This window comes from Pongo pygmaeus, chromosome 20 (genome assembly GCF_028885625.2).
Source record: "Pongo pygmaeus isolate AG05252 chromosome 20, NHGRI_mPonPyg2-v2.0_pri, whole genome shotgun sequence".
NCBI lineage: Eukaryota > Metazoa > Chordata > Mammalia > Primates > Hominidae > Pongo > Pongo pygmaeus.
In genome coordinates this window covers 16,848,891-16,862,622 of record NC_072393.2, presented here as the reverse complement: position 1 = coordinate 16,862,622, position 13,732 = coordinate 16,848,891, and the positions used below count along the sequence as shown (strand labels likewise).

The following is a 13,732-nucleotide window of genomic DNA, read 5'->3' as shown; positions in this document are numbered from 1 at the left end:
GGAGTGCAGTAGCACGATCATAGCTCACTGCAGCCTTGAACTCCTGGGCTCAGGTGATCCTCCTGCCTCAGCCTCCTGAGTAGGAGGCTGTGCCACCATGCTTGGCTATTTTTTTTTTTTTTTTTTTTTTTTTTTTGTAGAGATAGGGTCTTGTTGATAGCCAGGTACAGAACATGTCCCTCCTGTTGCCCTTTTATAGCCACACCCACTTCCCTCCCAGCCCGTCTCTTCCTTATCCCCGGCAACCACCACTCTATTCATTTCTACAATTTTATCATTTTAATGATGTTATCTAATGGAATTATTCAGTATGTAACCTTTGAGGTTTGACCTTTGTCATTCAGCATAATTCTCTGGAGATTCATCCAGATTATTGCGTGTGTGTCAGCCGTTCATTCCTTTTCTTTGCTGAGTAGTATTCCATGGTTTGCTTGGACCACAGTTTGCTGAACCACTCACTTATTGGAGGACATCCGGGATGTTACCAGTTTGGAGCAGTGACATATAAAGCTGTGGCCAACACTGCATACAGGATGTGGTATGAGCATCACTCTTCATTTCTCTCGGGTACATGCCCAGGACAGTTGCTGGTTCATGTGGTAGTTTCGTGTTGTGTTTAGTTTTTTTTGTTGTTGTTTTTTTAAGAAACTGCCAGTCTGTTTCCAGAGTCACGGTACCTTTTTACTTTCCCATCAGCAGTGTATGAGTGGCTCAGTGTCCCTGCATCCTCACCAGCATTTGATGTTGTCACTATTTGTTATTTTAGCCACTCTGATAGCGTGCAGTGGCATCTCACTGTGGTTTTAATTTGCATTCTCCTATTTACTAATGATGTTAAACATATTTTCGTATGTTTATTTGCCATCTGCTATATTTCCTCTTCAGTAAAATGTCTTTTTGCCTTCAGATCTTTTGCCCATGTTCTTTTCTTCTTCGTGTTTTTTTTTTTTTTTTTTTTTGTTTTTAAGAAATCAGATCTTGTTATGTTGCCCAGGCTGGTCTTGAACTCCTGGGATCAAGCAATCCTCCTGCTTTGGCCTCCTGAGTAGCTGGGACTACAGGTGTGCACCACCATGCCTGGCTAGTTTTTTAATTTCATGTAGAGATGGGGTCTCACTATGTTGCCCAGGCTGGTTTTGAACTCCTGGGCTCAAGCAGTCCTCCTGCTTTGGCCTCCTGAAGTGCTGGGACTACAGGCACGCACCACCACGCCTGGCTTGCCCATGTTCTAATTTGATTGTTTTCTTTTTTATGCTATTGAATTTGAGAGCTCCCTAGTATATATTTTAGATAGTAGTCCTTTGTTGGATATGTGCTTTGCAAACCTTTCTTTCTAGTCTGTAGCTTGCCTTTTCATCTTTTTATCTGGCTTTTTTTTTTTTTTTTTTTTTTTTTGAGACGGAGTCTTGCTCTGTCACCCAGGCTAGAGTGCAGTGGCACAATCTTGGCTCACTGCAGCCTCTGCCCGCTGGGTTCAAGCAATTCTCCTGGCTCAGCCTCCTGGGTAGCTGGGATTAGAGGTGCACACCACTACACCCAGCTAATTTTTTTTGTGTTTTTAGCCATGTTGGCCAGGTTGTTCTTGAACTCCTGACCCTAGGTGATCCACCTGCCTCGGCCTCCCAAAGTGCTGGGATTACAGGTGTGAGCCACCTTGCCCGGCCTTTCCCCCCGCCCCCCTTTTTTTTTTTTTTAATATGGAGTTTTGCTCATGTTGCCCAGGCTGGAGTGCAATGGTGCAATGGTGTGATCTAGGCTCACCTCAACCTTTGCCTCCTGGGTTCAAGCGATTCTCCTACCTCAGCCTCCCGAGTAGCTGGGATTACAGGCATGCGCCACCATGCCTGGCTAATTTTACATTTTTAGTAGAGATGGGGTTTCTCCATGTAGGTCAGACTGGTCTTGAACTCCCAACCTCTGGTGATCCTCCTGCCTCAGCCTCCCAAACTGCTGGGATTACAGGCATGAGCCACCACTCCAGGCCTTACGTGGCTCTTTCACAGTGCAAACATAAAGTTTGTCTGCCAATCTTTCCTTTTATGAATCGGGCTTTCGGTGTCAAGACCTCTTTGCCTTGCCCTAGATCCTCAGGATTATGTTTTACATTTGAATTCATGATCCATTTTGAGTTACATTTTGTACGAGGCATAAGACTTTTAGTTCGAGGCCCATGTTTTTCCTATGGATGCCGATTGCTCCAGCGCCCTTTGTGGAAAGGCTGTCCTTCCTCCTGAAATACTTTTGCACCTTTGTCAAGAAATCCACTGGGCATATCTGTGTGTCTGTTTCTCAGATTCTCCATTCTGTTCTGTGCATTACTATCTGTGCCCGCCCCCTGCCAATACTCCACTGTCTTAACTACTCTAGCTATAGAGTGAGTCTTGAAATCAGGTAGACTGACTCTTTCCACTAAATTCTTTTTTAGAATTGTTTTAGCTCTCTGCCTTTTTTTTTTTTTTGAAGATGAAGTCTCGCTCTGTCGCTCAGGCTGGAGTGCAGTGGCGTGATCTTGGCTCACCGCAGCCTCCGCCTCCCAGGTTCAAGGATTCTCCTGCCTCAGCCTCTTGAGTAGCTGGGATTACAGGCATCTGCTGCCATGCCTGGCTAATTTTTGTATTTTTAGTAGAGATGGGGTTTCATCATGTTGGCCAGGCTGGTCTTGAACTCCTGACCTCAGGTGATCCACCCAACTCGGCCTCCCTAAGTGCTGGGATTACAGATGTGAGCCAGCGTGCCTGGCCCTGTAATAGTTAAATTACTAGTGAGATGGAACGTTTTCTTTCTAACTTTGCTGCATCTCTTCTTTCTGAATTGCCTCTCTCTTCTCTTTGCTCATTTTTAATTGAGATGTCTTTTTCCTTGTGATTTGGAAAAGCTCTCTTTTCACTTGCCAAGTCTTGTCCTTCTCTTGGTAACATTTACCTTAGCTCTGGTGTAGAAACCTCTGATGGAGCAGTTGGAGAGAGCTGCCCATCCAGTCCAGGAAGGTTAAACATGCCCCAGCGTTTCCCTGATGCCTTTTGAATGTTTTGAGTCAAGTCCCAGTTCTGCCACGTGCTTGCCACATGACTGAGCCAGGTTACCTCACCCGCAGAATGTGGGCTGGCCTGCCGGGAGGGCTGGGCTCACATCGGGTGATGGTTGTGCAAGGCCTGTGGGGGCCTCTAAGGGGAAGGCAGAAATGGAGGGATTATCAAGCAAGCTCTACTCCGGGCTATGTTTTTGCATCCGTATGTTTTTCTAAGTAGGAACTCAGACTGAGATGTGTTTCAGTGTTATCTGCCTAACTTCCTGCAAAACTTGGTAGTGGCATTGAAAAACACAGCCATTATGGGGTCTCAGCTTTCCTGGGGAAATGGCAGGTCATCGAAAACACTGGCTTTCAAGTCCATTTATATGCTCAAATCGAGTGTTGCCTTTTGACCTCTTCTGTTTAATAAAATGCTCCAGCACGTCATCACAGACGTGCATTTTCCCAGGCCAGCATATGCATGAGGCTGTCCTGTGGTCTGGTGCCCAGCCCTGTGACACCTGGGCTGTCATTACAGGGTGCACAGTAGGTGAAGGTCTGGCTCCAGGACCACCCGTCCTGGGTGCTTCACTGACTGTTGCTCATTGGCTGTTGTGGTCCTGAGTGGGGCAAACTCAGTTTCCCCACGTGTCAACTGGACTAGTAATATTACCTGCCCTTTAGCATTGTCGGGAGTATGAGAGGTACTGGATAGGAAACAAGGGATTATAGGTACTTCTCTGAACATTTTACAGTGAAAATGGATTGCTTTCCAAAAGTCATTTTGAACCAAGGCTGATGATCATTGGTTTGTTTTGCGCAAGAGCACGTACTTTGATAGCAGAGTGAGAGAGTTTGGGCAGGAGGCAGCCAGGCATGAAGATGTAGGAGGCATCCTGCCCTTGGCCACGTGCAGGGATCAGAGTTGGGTGAACTCTGCTTAGGAGTCGTTAGAACACAATCCTGAGACAGTTTCTCCTCTGAGTTGGTTCTGCTGAGTTTCTCCATCTCAACTGCTGTTGTCCTGGGTTACAGTTACAGGCGCTTGTGTGAATTGTGGTGTTTTAAAGCCTTCAGAGCAGAAGGATGTGAACTTGTCCTTCTCCGTGTGCCCCTCTCTCTGTCATCCCACTTGTAAATTGTTTCTGGGCTGGAGGATAAGTGAGGAGGCCACAGGAACTTTGCATGTTGTCCCTTAGCATTTTGAGTTAGGAAGAGCAACTGAAAGACTGAGCTGAAAGCTACACTGAACCTCATCAATAATTCACACACTGCAGAGGCGAAGATGGCATCTTCTCAGCACAGTGGGCTGGGTCAGGAGAACACCATCGGGTCAGCTCTGCCGCACTTCCTTCCATTCCTACAGCCATCCTGGTGCCACCTGCAGCCTCTTACGCTGCAGTCCTCATCCCCTGGTGCGTCCCCTCTCTGCCTTTGCCTCGGGCTTGGCCCCAGGCTCACTTTGGGGTCAGACATGGGTGGGCAGCTCCAGAGGCTGCTCTCAGCACACAGAGGGCTCTTTCCCAGTAGCTGTGAATCTTCCTTTTGGGGGCCAAGAGGCCTCTGCACAGGGGCCAGTGACAGACTGCCTGGGGCTGGGGATTCATGTCATTAGCAACATGTGTCTTCAGTTCTGTCGCAATGACATATCAGGGCAGCGTGCAGGTGTGACTCCATTGTTCCCGGGAAGAAGCCTGGCATAAGAGGAAGTGGCAGTTGGGGCCTGGTGCTTTACCTTCTTTCTTCCCCCTTCTGCTTTTGCATATGCAAAACCTGACATATGTGTAATTAGATCAAAACCTCTGACCACTGTCATTGTTCCAGGTTACCCAGATGGACTCCCGTGGTGATGAGCAGTGGTTGAGCCACACTCCCTGGGCTTTCCCTCAGCTGTAGGTCTTTTGAGAGTGACACCCGGTGGTCATCAAGTGTTCGAGCCAGATGGGCCTTTAGCATGGATGGGCAGAGGCTGGAGCTCTGGGCTGTATCCTTCAGCAACTCTTCTGGATTAGTCCAGGCCTTGTTTCTCTCGGTTGCGGATCTTGTTGCTCATTAGCGCCTGGGAAGTAGAGCAGATATTTAATAACCCTGCATGCCTCAAAGACTGAAACTCTTTTTTTTCCACTGGAATCACAGTAGCTTGGAAACCTCTTTCCCTTGCTTCCCATGAGATCGTTAAAAAACTCGCCTAGGGCTGGGCGTGGTGGCTCACGCCCGTAATCCCAGCACTTTGGGAGGCCAAAGCAGGCGGATCACCTGAGGTCAGGACCAGCCTGGCCAACATGGTGAAACCTCGCCTCTACTGAAAATACAAAAATTAACTGGGCATGGTGGCACGCACCTGTAGTCCCAGCTACTCGGGAGGCTGAGGCAGGAGAATGGCTTGAATCCAGGAGTCATAGATTGCAATGAGCTGAGATTGCACCACTGCTCTCCAGCTTGGGTGACAGAGCAAGACCCTGTCTCAAAAAAAAAAAAAAACTCGACTGGAAATGTGCTTCAGATCCGGACCTCTCTGATCATTGGCAGGAAGGGCACCTTTGTCATCTGAAGTGAGGGCCTCTGGAGTCTGTGAACCCATGGCAGGCGATGTGCTGTTTGCTGCCTAGACCTGACCACTGTCACCTTTACTGACAGGTGACAAACAGCCTGCCTGCCTTGGCCTCCTTTCTGTGGGTCTTCTTCCTCTGGGGAGACATATTTTGGAAATAAGCTGGAGTTTGAACCCAGAAGGTGACACAGGTGTGATGGCTGGACACTGTCATCTAATGAGGTTGTAAGATGCTAAGGGTGACAGCCACTCCTTCCTGTACCCCTCCCCCAGGAATGGTGTCACTGCCTCCAAGCACGAGGGGGGCAGCCATCCGGGGGCTGCTGTTGCTATACACACTTACCTCCTAAGTCTTTTCCATGATGTCTTTGTCTGTTTTAAAATGATGGCTCCTAAATCTCTGGCTTTTCTTGCTTTTTCATGTTATTCTAGTTTTTTCTACCTTTTCAGTGTTTCTCCCTTTCTTTTTCTCTTTTTTTTTTTTTTTGACTTTTTCCCTCTCCCCTTTCAGATCTTTATGCTATTTTCCTTCTATTTTCATTTTGTCTTGGTAGTTTTCTCTGTACTTTCACTTCTTTTTTTTTTTTTTTTTTTTTGAGACGGAGTCTCGCACCGTTGCCTGGGCTGGAGTGCAGTGGCGCGATCTCGGCTCACTGCAATCTTTGCCTCCCAGATTAGTGCAATTCTCCTGTCTCAGCCTCCTGAGTAGCTGGGATTACAGGTGCATACCACCACACCTGACTAATTTTCTGTATTTTTAGTAGAGACGGGGGGTTTCACTATGTTGGCCAGACTGGTCTTGAGCTACTGACCTCGTGATCTGCCTGCCTCGGCCTCCCAAAGTGCTGTTTGGGATTACAACTTTCACTTCTTTATACATTCACAGGTGTTGGCGTCCCCCAGAGACGCTGACCATAATCCGGGCATTATTATTTTTTTTTCTTTTTATTTTTGAGACAGAGTTTCACTCTTGTCACCCAGGCTGGAGTGCAGTGGTATGATCTCGGCTCACTGCAACCTCCGCCTCCTGGGTTCAAGCGATTCTCCTGCCTCAGCCTCCCAAGTAGCTGGGATTACAGGTGCACGCCACCACGCCTGGCTAATTTTTGTATTTGTTGTAGAGATGGGGTCTCACTTTGTCATGTTGGCCAGGTCTCAAACTCCTGACCTCAGGTGATCTGCCTGTCTTGGCCTCCCAAAGTGCTGGGATTACAGGCGTGATCCACTGCGCCCGGCCCGGGCGTTATTTTTAGCTTGAAATGACCTTTTGTAGCACAACAATATGCAAGTGGTGGGTGCATATTGGTTCAAATCCAATGACTATAACTGGAAGGAGTCTACGTCCCCCTGGTTTTATTCATTGTGAGAAATCGTACAACAGCAGTCCAAGAATTTGTTGGATAAACACTGTAATCCTTCCCCAAGACAGTCCTCTTTTCCCTGCCCAGTTCTATTCTCTTTAGCTGTTTACACACCCATTCTGTATAATTAGGTGTCATTGTGCATTCTTCACTTTTATCGCTTATTACATCAGTGGCAGGTTTGTGTGCTCTTTTTTCACCTCACTCACTAAAACACCAACACACGTAAACTTTTACAGCCAGCATTTCAGGGACTGCATAATTCCCCACCAGGTTGGCACACTCCCCTGGGTGTCCCTCCCCTTTCCTGGGAGACGTCTGGCAGAGGTCAGGACACAGTGGGAAGTGTCTGGACTTGGCCGCCAGCCAGGCTGGATCCAGGTGTGGCCTCTGGTGGCCCCGATTAGCTGCGTGACCCTAGATGGGGAAGTGTCTTGGGGTTCTGAGGTGTCGGGAAGTGGAATATCTTCAGTGCCAAGCTGAGGACACTGCACTTCCTTCCTGCCGTGGTGGAAACAGTCACGGGCCGGCGCTCTCCGGGCACGGGCTGGTCAGTGTGCGTCTCTGAGCACTCAGGTAGCTGGAGGAGGATGGATGGGATGGTTGAGAACCAGACCCAGGCCAGGGAAACTGGTCGAAAGCTTGCAGGCCCGGTGATTCATGATAACGCGTGGAAACTTTTTTTCTGATTCCGGAGCCAGAGAACAATCTCAGAGGATAGAGTGTCTTTTCCCTTTGAGCTCTCCAGGAGCTGAAATCCCTTTGCTCAGTGAATGGAAATTGACACTGGGCTGCTGCTGCTGTTTCCTGAGTGACTGTATTGTTTGCCCTAGAATCAGGATTTATTAAAGAACATTAGGCTTACTTTTTCTAAATCAGGTAAGCATAATAATATCTGTGTCTGAAGACAAACTGAATTCTGTGTTCAGAGGATTTTGACTCTATCATCGTATATTTTGGTCATGACAAAATTGAGGGAGCAACCCTTTTTTTCCCCAAGGGGGGGTGTGTTCACTTTTGACCAATATCTGTGGTTTCGTTTACAGATTCCCACTGGAAATTCGTTGTATGAATCTTATTACAAGCAGGTGAGTTTAGCTGATGTCTTTTCAGATGGAACTAGAACATGCCTGAGCTGAAAGCACAGTACAGAATAGAAGCCCGGCTGAGCGGCCTTTTGTCCTTTTCTGTTCACTGTCAGCGGATAGTTAGCGTGGTGGGTGCCGCTTCACCTGCTGCTGCATTTGCTGAAAAGTTATTTTGCCTCTTGCTCTCCCATCTCAGGTCGATCCGGCATACACAGGGAGGGTGGGGGCGAGTGAAGCTGCGCTTTTTCTAAAGAAGTCTGGCCTCTCGGACATTATCCTTGGGAAGGTATGTGAAGATGAATAGTGATTTCTCTTCTGTGGCTGCCCTCACAGCTCCCCCTGCAGGTCAGGGCCAGCCTGTGCAGGCCTCCTTCCATGGGCCTGGGCCTCCTGGGGAATGGCCTGGTCACTGCAGACCTCTCAGGCTGCAGCTGGTGGATCCAAACGCCCAGATGGCAGCCCCCACCACTACTTTGGTAGCAGACAAGAAACCCGAGTACTTTTGGGGTCTTGATAGCTTGTGGACTTTTTTTTTTTTTTGAGACAGAGTTTCGCTCTTGTTGCCCAGGCTGGAATGCAGTGGTGCGATCTGAGCTCACTGCAACCTCCTCCTCCCGGGTTCAAGTGATTCTCCTGCCTCAGCTCTCGAATAGCTGGGATTACAGGCGCGCACACTACCACACCTGGCTAATTTTTTTGTTTTTTTTTTTGAGACGGAGTCTCGCTCTGTCGCCCAGGCTGGAGTGCAGTGGCGTGATCTCAGCTCACTGCAAGCTCCACCTCCTGGGTTCACGTCATTCTCCTGCCTCAGCCTCCCGAGTAGCTGGGACTACAGGCACCTGCCACCACGCCCGGCTAATTTTTTGTATTTTTAGTAGGGACAGGGTTTCACTGTGTTAGCCAGACTGGTCTTGCACTCCTGACCTCAGGTGGTCCACCCACCTCAGCCTCCCAAAGTGCTGGGATTACAGGCGTGAGCCACCGTGCTTGGCCACTTGTGGACTTTTGTTGCGGGAAGAAGGGTGTCATAAACACCATTGGCTTGGGAGCTGAGTGCACCTAGATGTCCTCTGGGCCCTGCCGCTGACTGGCTGTGCGCCCCTGGGCAGATCATTCACCTGCTCTGAATTGGCCTCTTCATCTGCAGGATAACCTGGGGACAGTCACTCCTGCCCCGCAAGGCCAGTGATGGGGTGGTGGCGGCTCTGGTTTTTGTTAACACATGGACAGTGATCAGCAGTCATGCTTATGAGCATTTTTGTGTTTCCGCAGATATGGGACTTGGCCGACCCAGAAGGTAAAGGGTTCTTGGACAAACAGGTATATACACATGTACACAGAGCAAGTGGAGGGGCTGGGCAGAGCCCCCAGGCTGGGTGACTTTCACGGCTCCTTCCACATTCCTCCACTGTCAAGTATTACTAGGCATGAGCACAGCTGTCAAACTTAACACAGGAAGTTTTCATTTTGAAATAAAGGTCTTTTAAACACTTGGAGCCATCTTTCATGGCTAGTGTATCTTTTAATTAATTAATTAATTAATTTTTCTTTTAATGTTTTGTAACCTTACATGTGATTAAAGTGTTGTCCAAACTTTTTATTTTGGACCAGTCTCTCGTGGAAGTTGCACAAATAGCTTGGAGGGTTCCTGTGTATCTTTTGCCAGCTCTCCCCAGTGATGGTGTCTTACATAACCACAGCACAGTGATCAGAGCCAGAAAATAACATTGGTGTTATTTTTTATTTTTTTGACATGGAGTCTCATTCTGTCGCCCAGGCTGGAGTGCAGTGGTGCAGTCTTGGCTCACTGCAACCTCCACCTCCCAGGATCAAGTGATTCCCTTGCCTCAGCCTCTGGAGTAGCTGGGATTAGAGGCGAGAACCTTCATGCCTGGCTAATTTTTGTATTTTTAGTAGAGATAGTGTTTCACCATGTTGGCCAGGCTGGTCTCGAACTCCTGACCTTAGGTGATCCGCCCACCTCGGCCTCCCAAAGTGCTGGGATTATGGGCATGAGCCACCACGCCCAGCCACATTGGTGTTATTAATGTAACAAAGTAGATATTGGTGTAACTTTGACTAAAGGCCTTAATCAGAGGTTTTTTTTTTTTTGAGACAGAGTCTTACTCTTGCCCAGGCTGGAGTGCAGTGACATGATCTTGGCTCATTGCAGCCTCTGCCCCCTGGATTCACAAGATTCTCATGCCTCAGCCTCCACAGTGAAAACCCCATCTTAAAAAAAAAAAAAATATCTGAAATCTGAAACTCTTCTGATCCCAAGCATTTGGGATGAGGAATACTCAGTTTGTACTTATAAGTGATTTTAAGTGGTCGTAGATGGTCATTTTGTTAGAAGAGACCTTGTTTGTGCTGTGCCATGACTTGTGATCCAGTCTGTCAGGAAGCCCCCTTCACTTGTACCTCCCTTCTTTGAGGTTCATGGTGCATGTCTGCATGTTTTTGGTTTTGTTTGTTTTTTTATTTTTTATTTTTTCTCGCTCTGTTGCCCAGGCTGGAGTGCAGTGGTGCGATCACGGCTTACTGAAGCCTCGATCTTCTGGATTCAAGTGATCTTCTGCCTCAGCCTGTCATGTACCTGAGGCCACAGGCACACACTGCCACACCTGGCTAATTTTTATTATTTTTTGTAGAGACAAGGTCTCACTATGCCCAGCTTGGTCTCGAACTCCTGTGCTCAAACAATCCTCCCATCTTGGCCTCCCTAAGTGCTGGGATTATAGGCGTGAGCCACCGTGCCCGGCCTCATGTCTGCATGTTAAAAGTTCTGAGAATTCCTATGGAAAAGAAATTTGACTTTGCTTAATGCAGTTCCCCTAAACTTACTTAATTCCTTTTTCTTTTTTTCTTTACTATTTATTAATTTTCCTCTTTTCTCAGACCTTGCAGGGATGAAAGGTCCCCTTTTCTCAAAACCCTCTTATGATCCTCTACACTCTGCAAGGGCTTCTGAGGACAGCAGGCTGGAAAAGGCCGGTCCTAGCACTTATCTCTTTGAAGACACTTTTAAAACTGTTAACAGTATTTACAGCTTTAAAAGTATCCCTGTTCTTAGGCCAGTTAATTAAAAAAAAAAAAAAAAACAACAAGCTAAGTGATGCCTCACAAGTCCACTGAGCCTGTGTGTGGTGGGTCCTTGGTTAGGAGGGGAGGCACCTGACAGCCTAGTTCAACTTCCTTCCGGTGTCTAGGTGGGGTCCACGTCAGGCCACTGGGGGTGGGCAGGGGATGTTCTGTTCAGCGAGGCCGAGGGGATCATGGTGAACCACAGATAAGAGTTTCTGACCAACCGTGTGTATTTAAGACTGCTTTTAAAAAAATTCAACACATAGCCAGGTGCAGTGGCTCATACCTATAATCCTAGCTACTCAGGAAGCTAAGGCAGGAGGACAGGAATTTGAGACCAGCCTGGGCAACATAGTGAGATCCCACCTCTAAAAAAATTAATAAAAACTTAGCTGGGCATAGTGGTGCACACCTGTGGTCCCAGCTACACAGGAGGCTGAGGCAGGAGGATCGCTTGAGCCCATGAGTTTGAGGTTGCAGTGAGCTGTGATTGCGCCACTGCACTCTGGGTGACAGAGTAAGACCCCATCTCTAAAACAAACAAAAATTCGGCACATATTTGGTCCATCATTCATAACCTTAACCATGTTTAACTTTGTTGCTTTATACAACCTAACATTTCCTAAAGTGTTGGGAGCTCATAGTTTTTGGAAAATACATGCATCTGAAATTTTACAGATTTCCAAATGCAATGGAGTAAGTCCATTTTATTTTATTTTATTTATTTATTTTGAGACGGAGTTTTGCTCTTTTTGCCTAGCCTGGAGTGAAGTGGCATGATCTTGGCTCACTGCAGCCTCCACCCTCTGGGTTCAAGCGATTCTCCTGCCTCAGCCTCCCAAGTAGCTGGGATTTCAGACACCTGCCACCACGCCTGGCTGATTTTTGTATTTTTAGTAGAGATGAGGTTTCGCCATGTTGGCCAGGCTGGTCTCGAACTCCTGACCTCAGGTGATCCACCTGCCTCGGTCTCCCAAAGTGCTAGGATTACAGACATGAGCCACCACACCCGGCCAGGATAAGTCCATTTTAGTGTATTCATTTAAGCGATGTACCCAAGGTGAGTCCAGTTCAGCACAACGCTCCAAGGGGTTTTTGCACGGACAGTCTTCATTGTTGAAGTGGACATCCTCTTTCCCTGAAGCCTGCTATTAGAGACAGTTCCCCCTACCCTCTCTGGTGATGTGCTGTTTACTCCTTCCCTTTCTTTGAACTTGCAGGGTTTCTATGTTGCACTGAGACTGGTGGCCTGTGCACAGAGTGGCCATGAAGTTACCTTGAGCAATCTGAATTTAAGCATGCCACCGCCTAAATTTGTGAGTGTCCAAGTCCTTCAAGTTCACATTCTTCTAATACCAGATGTGTGTGTGTGTGTGTATGTGCATGTGTGTATGTGCATGTATATCTCCATGTTTTCTCTAGCCTTCCCCTTTTATTGTGGTGAAATTCACATAATAGAAAATTAATAATTTTAAAGTGAACCATTCAGTGGCATTTAGTACATTTACAATGTTGTATCGTCATTACCTCTGTCTAGCTCCAGAACATTTTCATCCCCCCACAAGGAGACCCCATCCACATTAAGTAATCACTCCTTGTCTCCCCCTCCCAGTCGCTGGCAACCACTAATTTTATTTCTGTCAGTGGATTTGCCTGTTCTGGACGTTTCCTATCAATGGAATTCTCTAACATGGTCTTTTGTGTCCGGCCTCTCTCTCAGTATCGTGTTTTCAGGTTCATCCATGTTGTAGAATGGATCAGTGTTTCCATATTCCGTTTACTGGATGGACCACATCTTTATCCATTCATCTCTCTGGACATGTGGGTTATTTCCACCCTTTTGACTGTTGTGAATAGTGCTGCTACCAGCATTCATGTACAAGGATTTGTTTGGACATCCGTTTTTAATTCATTTGAGTCAATACCTAGGAGTGGAATTGCTGGGTCATGTGGTGATTCTGTGTTTAACTTTGTGAAGTCTTCCCTTTTTTGAAAGCACTTTGAAACGTGTATCCTTTTCAGCAAACCCACCCACCTATGATTTAATTCTGTGCCAGCCACAAAGGAATGTTTCTCTCTCTTCTCAGCATGACACCAGCAGCCCTCTGATGGTCACACCACCCTCTGCAGAGGCCCACTGGGCTGTGAGGGTAAGTGAACGGGAATAGCTCCCTCCTTGGCTCTCCTTCAGATAGAATTGTTCCAGCAGTTGTTCTAGAATTGTTCTGGAATTGTTCTAGTTTGATGTTGTTCAGAACATTTTATAGGATGATTGTGTCAGCTCTTCTGTCTCAGTGTGAGTGGCCACAGCACTTGGATGAAACACCTCTTCTAATGAACACCTTTTACAAAGGCTGTGGCCCTTCACTGGAATTGGGAGTTGCCTACCTGGACAACTAAGTGTCAGGAGTTGGATTATTAAAGGGCTGCAGTTTAAATCTTGCATCTTTAGGTCACATTCTGTGGTTTTTGCTGCTTGTATTGGTTATTCAGAATAGAAGAGGAAACGGTGAGAGCTTGCAAGCATGTGGACCCCCAAATGTGTCCCTTGCTTTCTTGCTTCTTTCCAGCCACTTTGCATGTTACTATTCTTGCCTCCCTGATGTTCTGATTGCTTTGTGAAAAGCGTCTCTCAGCA

At 47.3% G+C, this 13,732-nt stretch overlaps 1 protein-coding gene across 8 annotated transcripts in view; it reads left to right on the top strand.

The window, feature by feature from the left end:
* Positions 1 to 13,732, top strand: part of EPS15L1 (epidermal growth factor receptor pathway substrate 15 like 1) — a 117,141-nt gene that overhangs the window by 22,249 nt on the left and 81,160 nt on the right. For all 8 annotated transcript variants that reach the window (XM_054465873.2, XM_063658750.1, XM_063658749.1 and 5 more), the window contains exons 2-6: positions 7,969 to 8,010; positions 8,207 to 8,296; positions 9,283 to 9,330; positions 12,315 to 12,410; positions 13,182 to 13,244. In XM_054465873.2, coding sequence (XP_054321848.1) covers positions 7,969 to 8,010; positions 8,207 to 8,296; positions 9,283 to 9,330; positions 12,315 to 12,410; positions 13,182 to 13,244 — 339 coding nt within the window. The remainder of the gene's footprint in view (positions 1 to 7,968; positions 8,011 to 8,206; positions 8,297 to 9,282; positions 9,331 to 12,314; positions 12,411 to 13,181; positions 13,245 to 13,732) is intronic.